Genomic DNA, 21115 nt, shown 5'->3' with positions numbered 1-21115 from the left:
GTGGTCCTATGCTGTAATGACAGCAGCATACATCAGGAATCGGTGTTACAACCAAAGACTGAACATTACACCTTTCGAAGCAATGACAGGTGAGAAGCCGCATGTGTTCGGTACAACATGTTTTGCATTCGTTCAAAGCAAAAAGAAACTGGACGAACGGAGTGAGAAAGGCTTCTTTGTGGGATACGACAGAGAAAGTCCTGCTTATCTTGTGTACTTTTCTGAGAGAAATGAAGTAAGAAGAGTGAGATGTGTAAAGTTCACAGAAAAGTATGAAGAAAGTGTATCTCAGCCAGTATATAAAGAACATTTAGTGTACAGGAAGAATGAAAATGGAGAGGAAACTGAACAGACTCAACAAAATGAACGACAGCAAGAATGTGTGCAGAATGAAGTCCAACAACATGGTAACAGAGAACAGGAAACGAGAAGATATCCCAGGAGAGAGACCACCAGACCCAAGTACTTGCAGGATTACGTTACAGGGTCTGACTTTTCAGGATCTGAGACGGAAGATAGTTCAATGTATACTGTGGATTACTGTTACAAGGTGGCTGGTATTCCTGGATCATATTCTGCAGCAATGTCTTCATGTGATGCACCCAAGTGGCAGAAGGCAATGCGTGAAGAGATGGACGCTCTGAAAGAAAATGAGACATTTGAAATCACCACATTACCAGAAGGTAGATCTACAGTAGGGGGAAGATGGGTGTTTGCTGTGAAATCTTGCCCCGCTTCTGAGAAAAACAAGGCAAGGTATGTTGCCAAGTGATACTCTCAGGTGCATGATATCGACTATAAGGAGACTTTTGCCCCAACTGCTAAAATGATGTCGATTCGGACTCTGATATAATTTGCAGTTCAGAAAGATATGGTGGTTCATCAGATGGATGTGAAGACAGCATACTTGAACGCACCCATAGACTGTGAGATATATGTGCAGCAACCGGAAGGTTTTGAAGTTAAGCCACAGACTGGGGAGAAACTTGTTTGGAAGTTGAAGAAATCCCTGTATGGCCTAAAACAAAGTGGAAGGAATTGGAATTCCTTACTTCACATGTTCCTGGTTGAAGATCTTAACTTGAACCAATCACTTGCTGATCCTTGTGTGTACCACGGAACGACTGAAGATTCATTCGTAATTATGGTAGTGTGGGTCGATGATATCATCATTTGTGCTGAGAAGACGACCATACCTCATGGGAAAAAAGATTCTTTGTGTCAGCGATTCAAGATGAAGGACTTTGGGAAGCTGTCATGGTTTCTGGGAATAGAATTCAAGTGGAAGAACAACAGTGTTGAAATGAACCAGAAAAGACATATTGAGAAGATGCTGGTGAAGTTCAACATGATGGACTGTAAACCCAAGACAACTCCATGTGATCCCGGCGCTGACAAAGAAAGGGAGACAACTGCAATTGAACTGGGCGATCCCAGACTCTACAGAGTGATTGTTGGAAGTCTGATCTATATATTATGACTGCTACAAGACCAGACCTGTGTTATATTGTGACAAAATTGTCACAGTATATGACTAAACCCACAACAAACCATTTGGGCATGGCAAAACACACTCTGAGGTATATCAAAGGTACAGCTGAACAAGGACTGACGTTTGTAAAATCATGTGATCCTCTACAACTTGTGGGATTCTGTGATGCTGACTGGGGTTCATCTGCAGACAGGAGAAGCATCACTGGCTACGGATTCCAGTTGAAAGATAATGGACCCTTGATATCCTGGAAAAGCAAGAAGCAGACGACTGTGGCATTGTCAACGTGCGAGGCAGAGTACATGGCAATGGCTGCAGCAATACAAGAGGGGAAGTTCCTGCGAAAGCTGTGGAGAGATATGACTGGTCAGTGTAAAGGTGTAACATTGATGGTGGATAATCAGGGATCGATAGCACTCGCCAAAAATCCCGTGACTCAGCAAAGATCAAAACACATTGAAATTAAATATCATTTCATCAGAAATGAAGTGCAGAACAATGTGATTGAACTGAAGTACATTGTGTCAGGGTGCAATGTGGCCGATGTGTTCACAAAACCAGTGTCATGTAGCAGGATGAGGAAACTCATCAGTGTGAGTGGTGTATGAAAATACAGTGTTTGTAAATATGGAGAGAAATGCAGTGTTTGTAAATAAACACCATATGTGTATATATGTGTTTATTGCCTGTAGCATGTTAAATAAAAAAAATAAATAAAAAAAAGTTACTAACTTAAGTTTAAGTGGGGGTGTTAAAATGTAAACTTAAGTTACCGTGTATTGATATTTTATGGACGTTTTATTTGCACTATTATATGCTTTATACATGTATGTTAACCGGAAATGATGATCAGAATTAACTGCCCCTGATGTTTGAATATATGTGTCTGTTGACATTCATGCATCGTCGATGTCAGACATGTGTACGGCTCTGTGAATAAATCTTTCATCCAACGAGAGTAGTTGAAGCCTCTATCAAACAAAAGGTTAGAAGTATGGCGAATTGAACACAAACATTATGAATGTATGTTGCTATTTATGTCTTTCTTCATGTGAGTTTATGACTAATCCTGTGCAAGCTTCTTCATGTGAACACGGATGCAGATCATTTGACAACATCTGAAGCTTTATTGCACTGATCCTGTTAATGCAAATAATGACATAACAAAGATCATGGTTCACGCACCACTAAAATCCTGTGCGATACAACCCCAGCGTCCTGATCACCTGACATATCCAGCACCCTCATTCTCGATCTAGAGCGTACAGGCTGGTGTAACTGTGATGTGGGGATGGTTGGATAAGTATATAAATATACATTTTATTAGAAAATTTACAAATGTTTAAACTTATCCTATCTCACACTATGCATTTATCCAACGGTTGGATGGTGAGGCTCAGATGCCCTAGCCTGTAAGGACCTCAACCGTGAGACGTACACTAGGAAGCTGGAACTAATCAGGAATTAAAAGGTTTTTACAAGGATTAGTGTACTCGGGTAAGGGTTGCTTCAAAAAACCCTCTTTGTGCTACCATGACATCGGGGAATCATGTGTTCCATGGTTTCACACAGGACGCCGTTCAAAGAACGACCCCGTAACCATGAGCCAGGCGACACCTACTCGGTCACGACTTAAACCTCTGCCCGGATAGAAGGAGGTGTTTTGTTTCAAACACCCCGTCCCCAGCGTAGGTTCTACAAGACAGACCTCACATATACGCTCCCAAGGATGTAAGGCGGACCAGCTTGGCATCTCTTTTTTCGCTTCGTCAAACTATCATAGAGATTGAACAAGGTTAGAAAGAGATGAGGAAACGATGAGGAAACCCGTTTATCACACAGGTCTTCAATCAACTACTGAGACATCACATGCGCATAAGACAGAGGTGAGCAGGTAGAAGATTAGGAGACCATTTAAACAAATGGCCGCACCAGGTGGTGGCAACAGACAAGCATATATACACTCCTCCTGGGAGCTTGTCTGGGAATCCCGATTAAATGAAAATATTGCAGTAAATACAGGAAACCAGACTTGGGACTTGTAGTACGCTGGGCTTCCTCATCAGCGCTTTGTGGCTGCTGTGACCTTGGACGTAGGTGACCAAGATTCCGAAAGGAGTAGGAGGCAAAGACCATATCTGAACACCAGAACATCCCTCCATGATGGCTGAAAGTGTGCAATACTAAGCAACGCCAAGGTGGAAGTCACTGCCCTCATCTCATGAGGAAGCAGCTGGAGTGGTAGTCCCTCATAGGTGTAGACCCAAAGGATGATAGAACGCAGCCAGTGGAGATGGTGGTTCAAGTTGATCAGAAGTTGCAGCCGTCGACAAGTGGATGAAAAACTTGCTTGCGACAGCAACAGATTGTCTGAGATGCCTTCAAGTAGATCTTGTAGGCTCAGGCTGGGCAAAGTGAGACGTCTTCCATGACATCAACTCTCAATCAATGAGAGTGGTGGAGGCTGAAAAGAATATCTGGTTGTCCTTGAATGCTTATCTTCTGGAAGGCGCTGGAACCGGACTCAACCGATGCTTAAGCACGAGTCCCTCTAACACGAGATGCAGGAGTCAACGCAAGCAGGAAGATTGTCATGAACATAAAGTTCAAGGTTTTATCCACAAGTGGTTCACAGTCAGCCAGGAGAAGTGACGGAAGAATACAGGAAGATCCCATGCTGGAGGGCCAAGTCGGGAAGATTGGTCCATGAGGAGGTATGAGCGAATCAATGTCCGAAGGTCAGCCACAGAGGAAACCTTGGAGCCTGAAGTCATGGTAACGCCCAAATTACTCGCAATCTGAAAGACCTGTGTAGATCTATCGGTTCAGGAACTATAGTAGGTTTTATCCCATTAGTGAGTAGTTGGTACAGAACTGATCGCTGCCCAGTAAGTGCCCAGTGTCGAACCATAAGATGCCTTGTACTTCTTAAGTGACATAGGTAATCTGCTACTTGTGGTGTAGTAGCTTGGCTGTAGAAAACCCTGGATCTTGCAAACTGGTGAAAACTTTTCCTATCATCGTCACAGAGATTCCCGTTGCTCTGTTCAAGCATAACGTCCGAACACCATAGCAATAGAATTGAGAATGAGGGTGCTGGATATGTCAGGTGATCAGTTCGCTGGGGTCGTGTCACACGGGATTTTAGTGGTGAGTGAACCATAATCACAGTGGTGATTTGGTGATGTATGGGATGTGTTTGGGTGAGTGGTGTTTTTGAAGCTGGAAACTCTGTTCTAGGATGTTTCCACACCAAGATCGAAGAATAAGAAGAAATGCATAGTGTGAGAAAGGATAAGTTTAAAATAGTAGTACTTATATTATGAAAAAAGGAAAAATATATTTGCAAAAGGAACCATGTTTAGAATTTTTGCCATACTTGTGGACTAAAGTAAGGTACCGTATATCGCTGTTTATCATATATGTTTTTCGCCAGGATAAGGCCAACAGATAAAAACGATATCCGTTGGGGTCATATGCTGAGAGAGATGCAAATATCAAAGGTCAAGTAGGGACTACTTTCACTGTTTATAAACATTTGGCGATCGAGTCAGAATTAACCATCAGCAATCTGAATAAACTACAGGGATAATTGCTATCATTATCAAAAGAACAGTCTAATATACTGAAAATCAGTGTCTAACTGTGACGTAGATAAGGCATTTTATAAGTTTTGGCAACTTTGGAGATATAAATTTCAAAACAATTTTGCGAGGGCACGAGGCCTAGCCAAGCGGGATCAGTAGGCATATCTGTGCTTGTAGACCTCTGCGGCTTGAAACCTTCTCAACAAATTTAAATAGTTGGATTTGGAACCAAAATATGTTTGAATTGTTACCTTGTTTCGTTTTGTCGCTGTGTGTACATCTGACTACACTTCTTAACGTTATGACAGACCGACGGTCAACAACGTCTGACCGTGGCCATGACGTCTCATAGACTAGGGTTAGAGTAGTTTACCTTTGACAAAGGACAGTTACTCTAGCGGACAGACCAATGGATTGCCGCGAAAGGCAAATAAAAACAATTGTTGTTTTGCGTATATGTTCCTTCGCAGATTTCAGTTGGAACTATATTGGCTACTGTCACTGTCCGACTGACACATCACTTACCCTATGACGTAATATATATTAATGCGCGCATTCCAGGAAAACTTGCAATGTTTCGGTAATGTTTGTGAGAGAGGGAAAGCAATTTTGAAGCACAGAATTAAAGCATGACATTATATGATAAAGAGATTATCACGCTTGTGTGTTTGGGGATGGTAAATATCCTGTTTTAGGAATAAACACTATGTATTTAGCTCGCCAAGGCTCGCTAAATACAATGTTTATTCCTAATGCAGGATATTTACCATCCCCAAACACACTCACGTGATAACCTCTATGTATAAGGTGAGTTTTTCGTACTTAGAATTAGGGGGCTTTCAAGGGAAGTCGATTTATACAAAGGGTTGAACAGTTTTTATATTTTTCCCCCCAACTCAAAGACATTACTGTAAGTATGTAACAATGTAACAATTTGATATACAATGTCAACAAATCCGTACTGAAGTATTCAAACTAATCATGTAATTACACTGTCTGGTCATAACGAGAGTTCATAAGATATCTGGATTTATGTTTGTAATCTATTGTATTAATCAAAATTTCATTCCATTGTTTCCATTCACTTTAGCGAAATCATATGTGAAGTGATCGGAAGATTGCACAACTCACTGTAATGTACAGAAACTATGGTCATATTACCCATATTGACACCTTGAAACAAACTTTTGTGGATAGAGAATGGATATATATATCATTAATGCCATACATTGACTCGCTGAAAGTCAAATTTGTTGTAGTTTGACTATCATATGTCAACATAAAGTTTTCACTATCGCGAGCGCGGGAGCTTCGACAGTGATTGGTCAAATTGTTCCATACAAAAAAATATCCTGCAATAGCGATCAGCTGTACCAAATTGCTTGGCATATGATTATTAATTTATTTCAAATATATATAGTAAAGCTGCAACTAAAATAATATGATATCGACATAAATTATTCCTGTTAAAATAATAGTTTCAGATACAATTCTTCCGATCATTGTGTCAAGATTCTTTAAAGTTATACTATTGGGTAATTTTTAACCGAATCACCGGTAGATTCCGAGAAATGTTTACAGCTGATTGCAACTTCTGGCTTAGTTTACAACAAAATACACACTGTAATCTTAATCTCTGCATATAAAACAATGCCTATCAGAACAAAAATTGTATTTACCAAGTTTAATTGTTATGATATGTTCGTTTCCTTGAATTCGTTGAAGGGTGATTTTTTTTCTGAGAAAGACAAATACATTTTTAGTGCAAATGTAGGGATTGTGTATGCGCTGGTGACGTGTTTCGTCTTTATAGACGGGGTATATAAATTACTTAAAGGGGCCAAAACAGGACGACATTCCAGTATATCTCATATGAACATGACACACAACTTAACTATATAATGAATGCATTCCGACTAACATCGGTTCATTTCAGCTCAACAATACTTATACGAGATAAGCAAATTACCTAAAGTGTGTTGCGATTGATTTCTCAGTGGGCTACATATGCAGGCTACATGAGCTGGCTACATGAGCGGGCTACATATGCAGGCTACATGAGCGGGCTACATATGCAGGCTACATGAGCGGGCTACATATGCAGGCTACATGAGCGGGCTACATATGCAGGCTACATGAGCGGGCTACATATGCAGGCTACATGAGCGGGCTACATATGCAGGCTACATGAGCGGGCTACATAATGCAGGCTACATGAGCGGGCTACATATGCAGGCTACATGAGCGGGCTACATGGAATATATGTGAACGAGGATGCAGATCATTGACAACATCTGGCTAAAGGCTTCTCAGCGAGAGGTTCTTATTCTGGCCAAGTCAAAAGGCGGAGGAGGATTTTGAGATCCCAAGGAGGCATCCAGAAACAAGATGACTTGTCCGCCAACTTGTAGGACCAAATGAGGGACTGAAGTTCAGCAACTGTATATATCTTCGATCTAGTTGTAGTAGCAATGACTGAGTTGATCGCAGCAAGATTAGTAGCCAAAGAAGACCCTTTAAGTTTTCTTGTAGATTGTAAATGAAGGACGTAATCATCGATTTGTTGCAGAGAAGAGGTGGTGGTCTTGGGAGATATCACGAGCATGACAGTATGCTTCAAATGCTTTCCACTTGTGATCATAGAGGGTCTTAGTAGAGGAACAGTAAGCATCTGTGGTGGTTACTCGGCCTACCTTTTGAACACAGTACCACAAACTTTTATATATTATATTATATTGGTGCTGAACACATCTAAATGTCGCCAGTTTTAGGGTAGGTTACCCCGAACTCTATCCTTACCCCTTGGATCCCCTTTACAATCAATCACCTCTTTACAATCATTAGGGTTAGGTACCCGTTTAGTGGCTATTATAGATTCTGTAGCGGCTCCTGATATTTTTCACACAAAAAAGTAGGGTGAAATGGTTTTGTGACTAATATTTTGTCTACTGGAAATTGTCCTGAAACATTCACACAAGCCACTTTCACCTGCTACATTTGTTCAATACTGACTCAAAAGTGAACTCATCACAAGCTATGCTTATGCCTCCTTCGTTCCTTACTATCATCCACATTATCCTTACAGTATTCCCTACCACACGTTTCAGTCACAAAAATCACTCGACAAATTATGAAATACCATGTCATTCATGCGTACCAGCAAGTTCGACACCTGGCGTCTGATGCCTGGAGCCGTTTTCAGTTCGAACTATATCAGCTCATTCCTCACCACTCTGTATCTTGTAGATTACAGAATGGGAATGAGTGTGCCAAATGCCATCGGGATCACTCGTAAGTCACTATAGTCACGAGACACCATGCCTACCTGTAACCTTTAGTGTCTGTACCTTATTTGACCATTTTTGTTCAGTTCCGTAACGTCGTAGGCATGACAAGGTAAATTTGCATATAGTTTTACAGTGTGGACGTAGCTCAGTCAGTTAGTTGTCGGGCTAACAATCCAAAGTTCACAAGTTCTGTCTGACGGATTCTCACAAAAACTGATTGCTGTCTTTGAGACATGTTACCTACAGCAGAGATCTCCCTCATGAGTAGTTGTGGTAGGGGACCAAACATGTACTCCGATTACTCTTGGAATAAGATAACTTCGATCAAGTTGTAGTTGCAACGACTGAGTTGATCGCAACAAGATAAGTAGTCAAAGTAGACCCTAACAGCAAAGGTGAGCTTCCTTGATGTTTACTCTTGGAAAACCCTTTGGTGACAAGTGACCTCTGTATATGTGCCAAACACAAAGACGACGGTTTTTGACGACGGGTGGAGCATGTGGGTGTGAGGCTGAAGGAGAAGGTCTTCCAGTGGTGGAAGACGGTGGAACCTTTTTCTGCGAGTTGGTGAACCAAACCCGAGTTGGAAGAAAAAGGAGCGACCAAAAGCAGGAGATAAGTGGACTCCACTTCCTGCAGGATACATATGGTAGAACACCGGTCGGGAGAAAGGTGTAGACGTTGAGGCCTACTCACGAGATTAGTAGAGCATCGTCGTCCCAGATTTGAGTATGTGGAATGGGAGAGACGAACGGGGATAGATGACCAAAAGTCTAGATATGGCTAAAGTTGGTAGATCCACCGGAAGATCGACAGGTGGAGGTACCATTCAGTTGAAACGGTCAGGATAGGGAGTCGACTGTAATGTTGCACAACCCAAGAAGGTGTCTTGTTCAAACCTGAATGTTGAGGGAGTCAATCAGACATAAGATGTCGATCTAGTGCGACAAAAGCAACATCGACTTGGTGCAGCCAATCTTGTTGATACATGTATACAAGACAACCAAATTGTTGTAGGATTGGATCATGAAATGCGACAAACGAAGGAGCTCTGCCAAATGGGACACTGCCAGAATGACCACTTTGAACTTGAGGTTGTTGACATGGAGTCGCTTGTCTTTGATGGACCAACCCACAGTCGAAGAAAGGCCGCAAAGAGACCCTGTGCAAACATTTGATGTTACTAGCCATCACTGAAGATGTGGATGCAGATGGATTGGCAGGGTTATTGGGACCTGGCAATCATAACTCTGGACTTGCCTATGTGAGTGAGTGAGTGAGTGAGTGAGTGAGTGAGTGAGTGAGTGGGTGGGTGAGTGAGTGAGTGAGTGAGTGAGTGAGTGAGTGAGTGAGTGAGTGAGTGAGTGAGTGAGTGGTTTAACACGGCTTTGAACAGTATTCCAGTTCTATTGTCATGTCAGCTTAATTCGTGAGGAAAGCCTGAGTAAAATCCTGGAGGTGGAAGTTCCAAGTCATCCCAAAACTGAAGCAAGTAACTTGGAAGATGAGTCAGTTGTCCTGGCAGACTTGTCTATGTCATTGTGACCCGGGGAATGAGATGGAATGTCCCAAAGAGGACATGGATTCACAATTTCCTTGCACGAGCCAGTGAAAAGAACTGGACTTCCCGCTTATGACTTCAAGAAGGTCACGATGGGCAGCAAAAACTGGGGGCATCGTCATTTTTATGCTGCTTTTCTTCCAAGTGCTGCCTCGGCAGCTGAAGGAGATCTACAGACATCCTCGTCAATGTCTTGGATGCAGTTCGCAAAGAGAGAATGAGTCAACCAGAGAAACTGGTGCAATCTTGTTGATGGCTGCGATCCGTAGAAGTGGAAGATGGGGAGTGACCTAAAGTAGAGCAGTGATCGACATCAACTTGAACAGAGAGGGAAGGAGCGGGATGTGAGAGTTGACAAGTTGCAGACAGTCTAGGAGTGCTTTAGGGGTTTATCAATGTCTTAGTCGAGGCAGGTCAGGCTGAAGCGACTGTGGAAAGCACCTTCCAAAGTCAGCTGGCAGTTCCGATGTAGACGTAGAGCCGACATTACACGGATGGACTGTTCTTGATCTGAGACAATAGGGTCAGTAAGCTATCTGATACTTCCTCATCGGCTACCGAGAGCGTGTGCAAGGCAGAATCCGAAAGTGCTTTGTGAAGGTCAGTGTTAGAAAAATTATGGCAACATTTCTGACAGGCCAAGCAAACATCCCTCAGATGATGTACGTCAACTAGAAGATGTTGAAGGGAATCCAACAAAAAAACACACACTAGATTCTCTCAAATTTCAGTGCACATCTCCACTATGTGGCAATTAGGGCTGCAACGATACAGGTAGGTCACAATACGATACGCATCTCGATATTCTGGTCACGATACGATACGTATCTCGATACGCAATGATAAATAAAACAAGATTTAAAGCATGTCGAGATTGAACCTTTCATGATTTTGGAACAGTCAACATTATTTTATAATAACAAGACTACTGAAGTTGTTCAGCTTCAAAGTGGAACTTTCTCTAACTTTCCTTAAAAAACAATATCGTGTTACCTTAGTTGCAGCTTTCATATATATATTTCAAATTATAAGAACCACAAGTGTAGCATTTTTGTACTGGTGATTGCTGTTGCAGGATATTTTTACGTATGGAACAATTTGACCAGTCACCCTAGGGACTTCCCGTGCTACATGTATTCGATTGCGAAAACGTTATGTTGACATATATTCGCCAAATTGCCACAAATATGACTTTTAACGAGTAAAAGTATGTCACTTTTAATATATGTATCCATTCTCTAGCAACTAAAGTTTGTTTCAATGTGTCAAAAGCGGTAATCTGACCGTGGTTGCTGTATCTCTTCACACACGATTTCACATAATATAACTTAATGAAAACAATATTAAATGAAATTTTGAATAAAATTAATAAAATATATTACAAACACAAGTCCAGATATATAATGAACACGTTTTAATAACAAGATAGTATAATAATGGTATTGAATTGCGTACTTCAGCTCGGATTTGCTGACAGGTATTTCCGGTCTTATGTGCTTGCGGGGATCGGCTGATAATGTTTTTTGAGATGGGGAAAAACATCTGTCGGTGTAAATCCTGAGCTTACTAAAAATGTAAGTACTTTTTAGGGAGCCATGCTTTCCCATGCGCTATAACCAAGTTAGCGGTTTATTAAAAGGCACAATAGCGAGGAAACGCTGTACTTGAGATTTGCGTTCCGTATCGTGGGGTATCGATAAATGGGCCCACGTTTATCATATATCATATCGTGGGTCAAGTATCGCGATGCATCGGAATATCGGTCTATCGTTTCACTCTTAGTGGCAATGAGAGAGAATGATGTGGCAGAGACAACAAGCATATAGTTGACAAAGTCATCTATATCCCTCGCCCATTTTAACACGTTATGGTCCCAAACCAGGGAACTGATGGGGGGGGGCGGGGGATAATATTAGGATCATATCATGTAGGATTATAGTGCATGACCCATTAGTTTGGGTGATAACCATGGTAATGCTGGGATGTGTTCGGGTGAATTGTTTATTAGAAGCTGGAAACTTTGTTCAAGCTCATTTCCACATAGTTTGTTTGGTGGTTGTTGTTTAACGCTGCACTTAGCAATATTCCAGCTATATGACGGCGGTCTGTAAAAAAAATCGAGTCTGGACCAGACAATCCAGTGATTTACATCATGAGCTTCGATCCACGCAATTGGTATACGATGACATGCATCAACCAAGTCAGCGAGCCCGTCAGTCGCCTTTTACGACAAGCATAGTCACAATTTATGGCAAGCATGGGTTGCTGAAGATATTCTACCCCGGATCTTCATGGGTCTGTTTCCATATAGGATCAAAAGAAGAAGGAAGAAATGCATAGTGTGAGGTAGGATAAGTTTATAACTTTACTTATTAAACAAATATTAAAAGTATTAAAAAAAATTAATATATTTGTAGTGGTCAAAATTTCATCGTTTTCTTTTAGCTTCTAAAAGAGTATATTCATTTTTCGTTTCTTTGCAATTTGTAATATTCCTATTCCGTTTTAAGTTCTAAAATTTGTATTAACTGGTCTTAAGCCACTACCCTTCTAAATATATAACAAGGGGAGGTAAATGCTCTGGAGTCAGTTTTTCTAGCCATGTGGTAGCCAGAAGGCACATGTCCAAGTCACCAAGCACCAAGTCAAATTTATGGTCTAAAACAATGGTAAGCCAGTTTCACAATGTCACACCAAGCCTCAAACAATTCATGTAAATGCAATGTCACATTACATATATAATAATGCTAAACTTTAAGTAATTCTCTAGTGTTAGGACTGATAATTGTTTCACCTGTGTGTGTTAGTTCTTCTATAGAAGCTCACCTTGCCTTACTTGCCCATGAAGTTCAAATGTGAGCCTAGTCCTCTTGAAGTTAATTATTGTTTAATATGTATAGACATTTAATTGTTTGTTTTGTTAAGCACTGAGACAGCTTCTCATCTGTTTCAGTCAATCTGTATGTGCAAAAGAGCAAATGAAAATAGATAAGAAAGAATGAAAGAAACCAAAATAAAGAATTAAGAACACAAGAGACTTGGTTATAACAATATTTAAACGTAATGTATTTTATCAAGTAACTTTGAAAGATATACATATTTCAAGAAAATAAGACCTAAACCTTATGTCCAATTTTTTAATTGGCAACATAACCAGGAATAATGGGAACACCCATACCTATCATCATGCCAAGTTTCATCTACACAAAGTGCACAATTGACCCTGTATCGATCGCAAGTGGCTGGACTAATACTGGATAGTTGTACACAAATGACTAAAATGATCCAATTGAGATGTGGTATGTTGTGTAGCTTACAGCTAGGGGTCCAGCCTCTACTATATCACCAGGATGCGGCAAGCTGGCTGCAACTATCTTCCGATGACGGTAGTTGGAGAATACTTCTTCACTGAAAATAAACATCAAGTTGATATTAAACACATCTGTGCACACTTTGAAAGAAATGGGTAAACAAAACTACTTTGCATTGTTCAAACAAGAATAAAAATCTATACATTGAACCCATTAGTGACAAGAAACTTGTTTATAAACATACTGCCACTTTTGCCTATTGTATTGTTGGTATCTTACTACCACATATTAACCTTTTGAGAGGTACTACTTTCAAGTGAGTCTTGCATGCTCAAAGGCTTTACATTTTGAAATGTAAGGCCTAGGTTTCACATTTTTTAATTGTATAACTTGCTTTGAGGTTTTACATTTGAATTGTAAGCCCTAGGTTTGTACAATTGATATGGTCTTTTTATAAGAATCTAATGTTGATGTTTGATTGGTTAAAAGGCTTTTTTCCACATGAATTGAATCTGCAACCTCACATTTTGTTAAGTTACATGCTTTGTAACCCACCGTTTTCCATCTGAGCCACCGGGGCAGGTGATACATGGTTGTACACTTTTACATGTTATGGCTTCAGTTCTGTGCATACTGCACATGGTCTTTCTCTTGTACCCTTTGATCAAATTAATTTTATACCCCAACACTGTATTGCTGTATTGTTTCACTATAAGGTATCCCAATGTTTGTTTGTTTGTTTTGTCTGGTATTTCATATATTTAGACAGTTCATAAGTCCGACAAAACACTTCTCAGCTTTGGTTGAAAATGTAAAACCTCGAGCTCGGGAAAAGCCATTGGGCCTACAGCCCTCAGACTTTTCCCTGGTCATTTTTCACTTATCCACTAGGCTATACACTGTAGTGAAGCAAGTAGGGTATCACATATGTGCAAGCAAACACTCGGACTTAAATGTGTAAAAAACTACAAAATTGGCATAAACGAACAGCCTAAAAAATATCTGATTTATTCATGCTAGGAAAATATATTCCCAGAAAAGTTAAATTAGTCTGACAGTGATCATTTCAAGAATATAGTCTCATGAAAAATTTATAGATTTCCTGTTTTGAGTTCAGCTGACGTCCAGTGAAGAAGCTGTGTCCATGTGAACAGAGACCATATACTGAGGCCTCAGGGCTAGACGGGGACCGATCACAGCTGCGCAAGACCAAGCAGTACATTCCCACGAGATTGTGCGAGATTCAAATATTTACATGTGAGTCCCGCGAGAAATTCACAATTTATCCATTTACCAGTACAAATTACTCCACCTTATAAGAGATAATGTCCTTAGTTACTGTAGTCCATCAGAAGACTTACTATGTTTCTTTGTGGTGGCATAATGTTTTTCGTAAATTACTGGTTGTTTTGTGAAGGACGTCCATCAGAAAGTATCACTCAAGTTATTACCTCATTACTTTGTGTCAACCACACTTCATTACCCTACATCTTACGGTACATGTATGTTGGTTAAACATTGTTTTAATAAACTAAAAGTAGATTTTTAATGTTTGGACTAATTTCTCTACTAAACAACCGATAAATTTCATCAAATAACTTATTCATTTTGAAAGTAATGGAAAAAAATTAACCTGAACTAATTAGGATACCAGTGAAGAAAATTGTTTCGGTTTAAATACAAAAGAAATGTCTTATCAACTTTACCATAATATATTTGTTTTAAAATGATGATTTCTTCCTTGTTTCTATTAAATTTTGTTGTAGACAAGGCCATAACAAATTAATTACCAGATTCTCATCCAATTTTGAAAAATGTGAGGCAGGAGGCATTTGCCAAAGTATGCATGTTAATCCTGTTTTACACTATCGGGTTAAAAAGAGTGTTCATTGTATATCTGGACTTGTTGATGGCTTAGAGGCAAAACAAGATATCTCCAAATTTCATGTTTCCAAAAAAAGGACGTTTAAAGTTCATGTGTATGTGATAAATCATATACATACATTATCTTTATTGTAAAGCTATTGTATACTTGTGCAGAACATAATATACTCTTCAAAAAAAGAAACTTGACAAAGATGTAAAACCACTTTTTGCCAAATATCTAAAATAATTACATTAAATGAGAACCAAATAAGTCAAACAGAAAGATGATGTGTCTATAATTCGAGAAAACACATGCAAAGCACATAAACGTAGCGTTTGGGGATCAATTTTACAGCTTCATCCAAACGCAACCGCCTGTAAAAAACGTGCAGCACATGATCCTGCATTTAGGCATGCAGGCCCCCCTGCTGAATGGGTATAAAAATCCTCATCAACGGCTGTTCATACAGTCCTTATAACGGCAGTAGAGGCAGTGACAGAATGCCAAGACTGAATGCAGCTCAACGGAACAACGCCATTGGGAGATTACAAGCTGGAGCAACTCAGCAAGAAGTGGCCAGGCACTTTGGCGTATCCAGACAGACAATCTCCGCACTGTGGACCCAATACAACAACACAAACAGAGTTGATGACAGACCAAGGTCAGGAAGACCAAGTGTGACAACCCAAGCACAAGATTGATACATCCGGCTGCGACACCTCCGAGACCGCACTACCACAGCCACATCTACAACCACACAGATCCCTGGGGAACGCAGAATATCAGATCAAACGGTACGCAACAGACTGAGGGAGGCTGGACTTTTTGCACGAAGACCTGTTCGACGTCATGTATTGACCCCACGTCATCTGGCGGACTGTCTGCTTTGGTGCCAACAGAGGGTTAGATGGGCACGTGCAAGGTGGAGAAATGTACTGTTTACTGACGAGTCCCGTTTCCTACTCACACGTGCTGATGGGAGCGCACGTGTCTACAGACGTCGGGGTGAACATTACACCCAAACTGTGTGCAGCAGGTTGTCCCATTTGGCGGCAGGAGTGTCATGGTATGGGCCGGAATTCATCAAGGTGGTAGGACGCCTTTTGTGCATGTGGCAGGTGCATTGACAGGTGTGCGTTACAGAGACTTGATCCTACAGCCTAACATTCTTCCTCACGTCAACGTTCATGGCAGATAAGTTCCAGCAGGACAACGCTCGACCGCATATTGCACGTGTTTTTCAGGACTTCTTACAGCACAACAACATCCAGACATTACCTTGGCCAGCCCGGTCACCAGATTTGTCCCCGATTGAGCATCTGTGGGACGAGTTGGATCGACGCATTCACAGAAGGAATCCACCGCCCCAAACACTTCCGATGCTTCTTGATGCACTTCAGCATGAATGGCAGCACATCCAACAGCGTGTTATTGACAACTTGATTGCATCTATGGGTCATCGGTGTCAAGCGGTGATTGATGCAAGTGATGGGCACAACCGATACTGACATTTTCTGTACCCCTGTGACATTAACTGTATCATGTACGTGTGACTATCTAGGTGACACGATTAATGTTTAGAACATTGTGTACATTGATCTTCAAACAGTGTTTCAATTATGGTTTCTGTGTCCTATTTTGAAACAATTACATTATATTACATTTTGATAGTCAGTGTCAAGTTTCTTTTTTTGAAGAGTATATATTGTCAAAACCGAAGAAGCAGCCAAATACATAGTTAACTAGGTAATTAATTTACAAACAGAAGATATCTTTTTTTGCCACCAAGCATGTTTAGAGGCAAAATGAAACAGCTCCAATTAGGTCATGTATCAGTACTTTAACTGTCCATGGAAACACAGCACATCTGAATTACTTTTCCTCCATACTTAAGCAACTACCACGGACCGCTGAAGAGTAAAAAACATGACAAGTGAAGATGTTTCATTTCATTCTGTGTATTTTATTCTTGTCGATATGAACATTTAAAGTCCAAATGGTACATGTTGTCCATACTATTTTGCTGGATTTAAACTTCAGCTGTCTCTAAGTAACATACAGAGGATACTAACATAAAGTTAAAAATATCTTGCTTGTAGAATCACGTATCAGTCAATGACAGTCATGGTATCCACAGACACAAACAACAAGAACATGTATCTGTAGCAAACTAATCTTCCAATGTACTGTTAATGAAATTTACTAACACTTTTTCACTAGTAGTATAGGACACATTAATTGCATAACGATTCTTTAGCAGATATAATAATAAGAGTTTGCCACTAATGTTGCAGAATTTATGACATAATTAAATCTAAACAAACCCTAACCTTTTTTAACCGAGGTGGAACTTGTTGTCATGGAAATTGTAAAAAAAAAGAAGAGTTTGCCACTATTATGTCAATGATAGTGAAATTTGATCACACAAATACACACATTTGAAAATACTCCAAATTTTGTAAGGAGTAAAAGGCAGGAGGGAGAATGTACTTGATGTAAATGCAAAATATCCTGAAGAAACAAAATATAATGCTGTTCAAGAAAAAAATGAAACCTTCTCCACAAAAACGTGATGGAAGTACAAACTGACAAAACCAGTTACTACACTTACTACTGAATTCATTAAGGTGGGAGAAAGAAAAAACATTACAAGTCACATTTTGACTCATTTGGGTCATTACCAGTTCAAATCCAAGATGTTGCTTTGGACATAGTAGATGTTGTGGAGAAAAATAAGTAAAACAAAACAAACATTGTTTCGGTTCATGTAACATGAACATTTAGCACAAACGCAACATGCTTCGCGGAAATCAGATCGTGGCATTCGCTTCTCGTGCAGAAAATGAATGCTGACACGTGATGCATTGCAATCGTCAGTGCAGGCTTTTCGTTTGTTGGGGCTAGACACACTTTACGGTCGTTGACCAATATTCGTGGTCTTTATAGGAACTAGTTGTCGTTGGACCAATATTCGTGGTCTTGGTATATACTAGATTGGACAATATTCGTGGCCCTTAGAAACGTAAAGAGTGTACTTGCTCCTATAGTCAATAATTCATTCCTGCATTCATGGTCTTGGACCTTGCATAGTTTATTTATTTATCATTAAGAAGAGAATCACGTTTGGTTCCCCACATGTCATATAAAGAGAATCACGTTTAGTTCCCCACATGTCACATTAAGAGAATCATGTTTAGTTCCCCATTATGTCATAGATAGAGAATCATGTTTAGTTCCCCATTAATCGTATAATTCCAAGTGGAGTAGAAAAGACGAAAGGTAGACACTTGAACGACGTCGCCTTCCACTGCGCAACAAACATTGGTAGCAGAGACTGCGCAACAAACATTCGTAGCAGAGCGTGGTTACAGAGCGTGGTTACAAACGTGGGTTTTCTGCTTATTGAGTGTATATATTTTGTCTTTTTCACTTCACTTTGATAGTTCAAATGGTTTCTTTGTAAATCATTTTTCATTACATTACCTGTGAATATTAGGTTTTATAGGCCTACAGTTAAACCAGGATAATGTCTCATAGTTCGGAATCAAAAGTTGATTCTAAAGGATCAGAATTCTCAGAGGACAGTGCTAAAATAGTAATAAAGTCCAAAAGTTCTAAATCAAAAGTGGATTCCAAAATGACTGAATCCACAGATGATGATTTAGATGTCACAGTAGCAGCTTTACGGCAACAAAAGACAGTTGCTAAATTAGCGTTGACAAAAAAAAAGAATAAATTGTTGGAGTTGCTTGAACAAGAACTTCCAACACATAAAACAATAAGGGAAACAATTGATAAGTCTGTTCTCTTCACAGTAAAGCTGTTTGTATAATTGTAAGCTCTTGAAGGCTTACAAAAAAGCTGGTAAAGTTGATAAGGCGAAGAAAACAAGCATTGAAACAGATGAAATTGAAGAAGTCATAGATTCAGCTATTGAGAAAGCACAAGTGTATCTTAGCAACACGTTGGATTCTAGTTCGTCTAGAAAAAAGTCAAACTTCTCATGGAGCTAAAGGTAATAAACAGGCGTCTGATAAGGGAGCTAGTGTTGATGGTGCTCAGAGCTGCAGTTCTGATGGTAAGTACACACAGCAAAAATCTAAGAATGATGAACAGGTTCCACATCCCAAACCAGAATGTGAAGGAACTCTTGATTCGAGACTTCCATGTCGCAGATATCATAGCACAGGTAAGTCTAATCAAAACAGTATTGGCCAGGATCTATGGAAGCAATTGAAATGAGTTTCAATACCAACGTTCTCTGGAAAAATAAAAAACTATGAAGGGTGGAAAGCCGCATTTATGGCTTGCGTTGACAGTGCTCCTGCAACAAATGAATATAAATTGTTGGAACTCAAGCAGTACCTATCAGGTGAACCTGCACAGCTTGTTGCCAAGTTGTGGCATATGATATTGCTCTTGAGCGTTTGGAAAGAAAATATGGAGGCAAAAGACGACAAATAGCATTAATGTTAGAGGAAATTTCTAACGTCAAGCCATTACGCCCAGGAAATGCCAGAGATCTAGATAAGTTTGCTGACATGCTAGATGTGGCAGTTGTAAGTCTCAGAGAGGCTGACAAGATAGAGGAGCTAGGTGATGGTTGTTTGTATTCTTTGCTTCTGAATAAGTTAACGGAAAGCATGATAGTTCAGTATAGTAGATGGGTCTTTGAGCAACAAAGACAGGAATCTGTTGAGACTCTTTGTGAATGGATTATTCAAGAAGCAGAATTCAATACTGTAGCCTCTGAAGTTAAACATGGCTTATCAGAGAAGACATCAGAATCTAGACAACATCAAAGATTAGCTACGTACTTTGGTGCACAAGGTGTAAGCAAGGCACAACATTGTCATGTCTGTAAAAATCACAATCACAAGATTTGGCAATGCAGAATATTTAAAAATCTTGAGGTTCCACAACGATGGGATAAGGCAAAGGAACTGAGTCTATACTTCCTATGTCTTGGAACAAAACATCATGGACAACTATGTACTATATCAGATAAATGTGGTATAGACAGTTGTCAAGCTACTCATAATCGCCTGCTACATGACAATTACAAAGGAAGTAATCAAAATAGACACTGTAGTGGTGCTGGATTAACTGGAAAAAAGGTATTGTCTCTGGGAGTGGCACAGATAACCTAACACAGACAACCACAATGTCTACTACGAAGATGCAATCTCATTTCTCTGCACTTAGAATCATTCCAGTTGTACTGAAGAACGGTAAAAATAGATTAGTGGTCAATGCCTTGTTAGACGATGCAAGCACACAATCATATATCAATGAAGATGTTGCATCAGAGCTTGGTCTTGGTCAAACTAAATCTGTATCTGTTAACGTCATTAACAGTAAAACAGAAACAGTTAACAGTATGTCCGTTGAATATGGATTGGAAAGTATTGATGGCTCAGTTGACATGCAGATAGTAGCTTTATCCACTACTAAAGTCACTGCTAGCATGAAAGTGTTTGACTGGCAAAAATATGCTCAGAAATTGCCTCCTTTGAGGGACATACAGTTTCCAAATTTAGGTTCACAACCAATCGTTGACATACTGATAGGTATGGATTACCTGGAACTGCATTCCTCCCGTGGTGATGTCTGTGGTAAAACTGGAGAACCAGTGGCTAGACTCACACCTTTGGGGTGGACGTGTGTAGGGAATGTAACAGGGCTCCATGTTAACCAGAAACAAGGAACAGGTACATTCTTCGTCAATAACATTGATACTGAACACAGTGGGGAAAAGGACATGGATCTTTTGGTCCAACGATTTTGGGGAAAAAGAAAATGTTTCTGGTTCAATTCCAATCATGAGTGTAAATGATCAAATGGCTGTTGATTCTGTACAATCTTCTCTTCAGTACTGCGATGGTAGGCACAAGGTTGGGGTTCCTTGGAAAAAGACAGCTGATGAACTTACTAGCAACTATGATATGGCTTTCAGTCGGTTGTTGAACATTGAAAAGAAGTTGTCCAAAGACAAAACCATTTCATAGGC

The 21115-nt window shown here is 40.0% G+C and overlaps 1 protein-coding gene across 1 annotated transcript in view; it reads right to left on the bottom strand.

Annotated features, from left to right (window-relative positions):
* Window positions 1–21115, bottom strand: part of LOC139447195 (uncharacterized) — a 467168-nt gene that overhangs the window by 393935 nt on the left and 52118 nt on the right. The window contains exon 3 of the mRNA XM_071228411.1: window positions 13245–13335. Coding sequence (XP_071084512.1) covers window positions 13245–13335 — 91 coding nt within the window. The remainder of the gene's footprint in view (window positions 1–13244; window positions 13336–21115) is intronic.

Source organism: Haliotis cracherodii, unplaced genomic scaffold (assembly GCF_022045235.1).
Source record: "Haliotis cracherodii isolate W230 unplaced genomic scaffold, xgHalCrac1.p SCAF_7, whole genome shotgun sequence".
In the NCBI taxonomy this organism is placed as follows: Eukaryota; Metazoa; Mollusca; class Gastropoda; order Lepetellida; family Haliotidae; genus Haliotis; species Haliotis cracherodii.
This window is presented reverse-complemented; position numbering and strand designations above follow the sequence as displayed.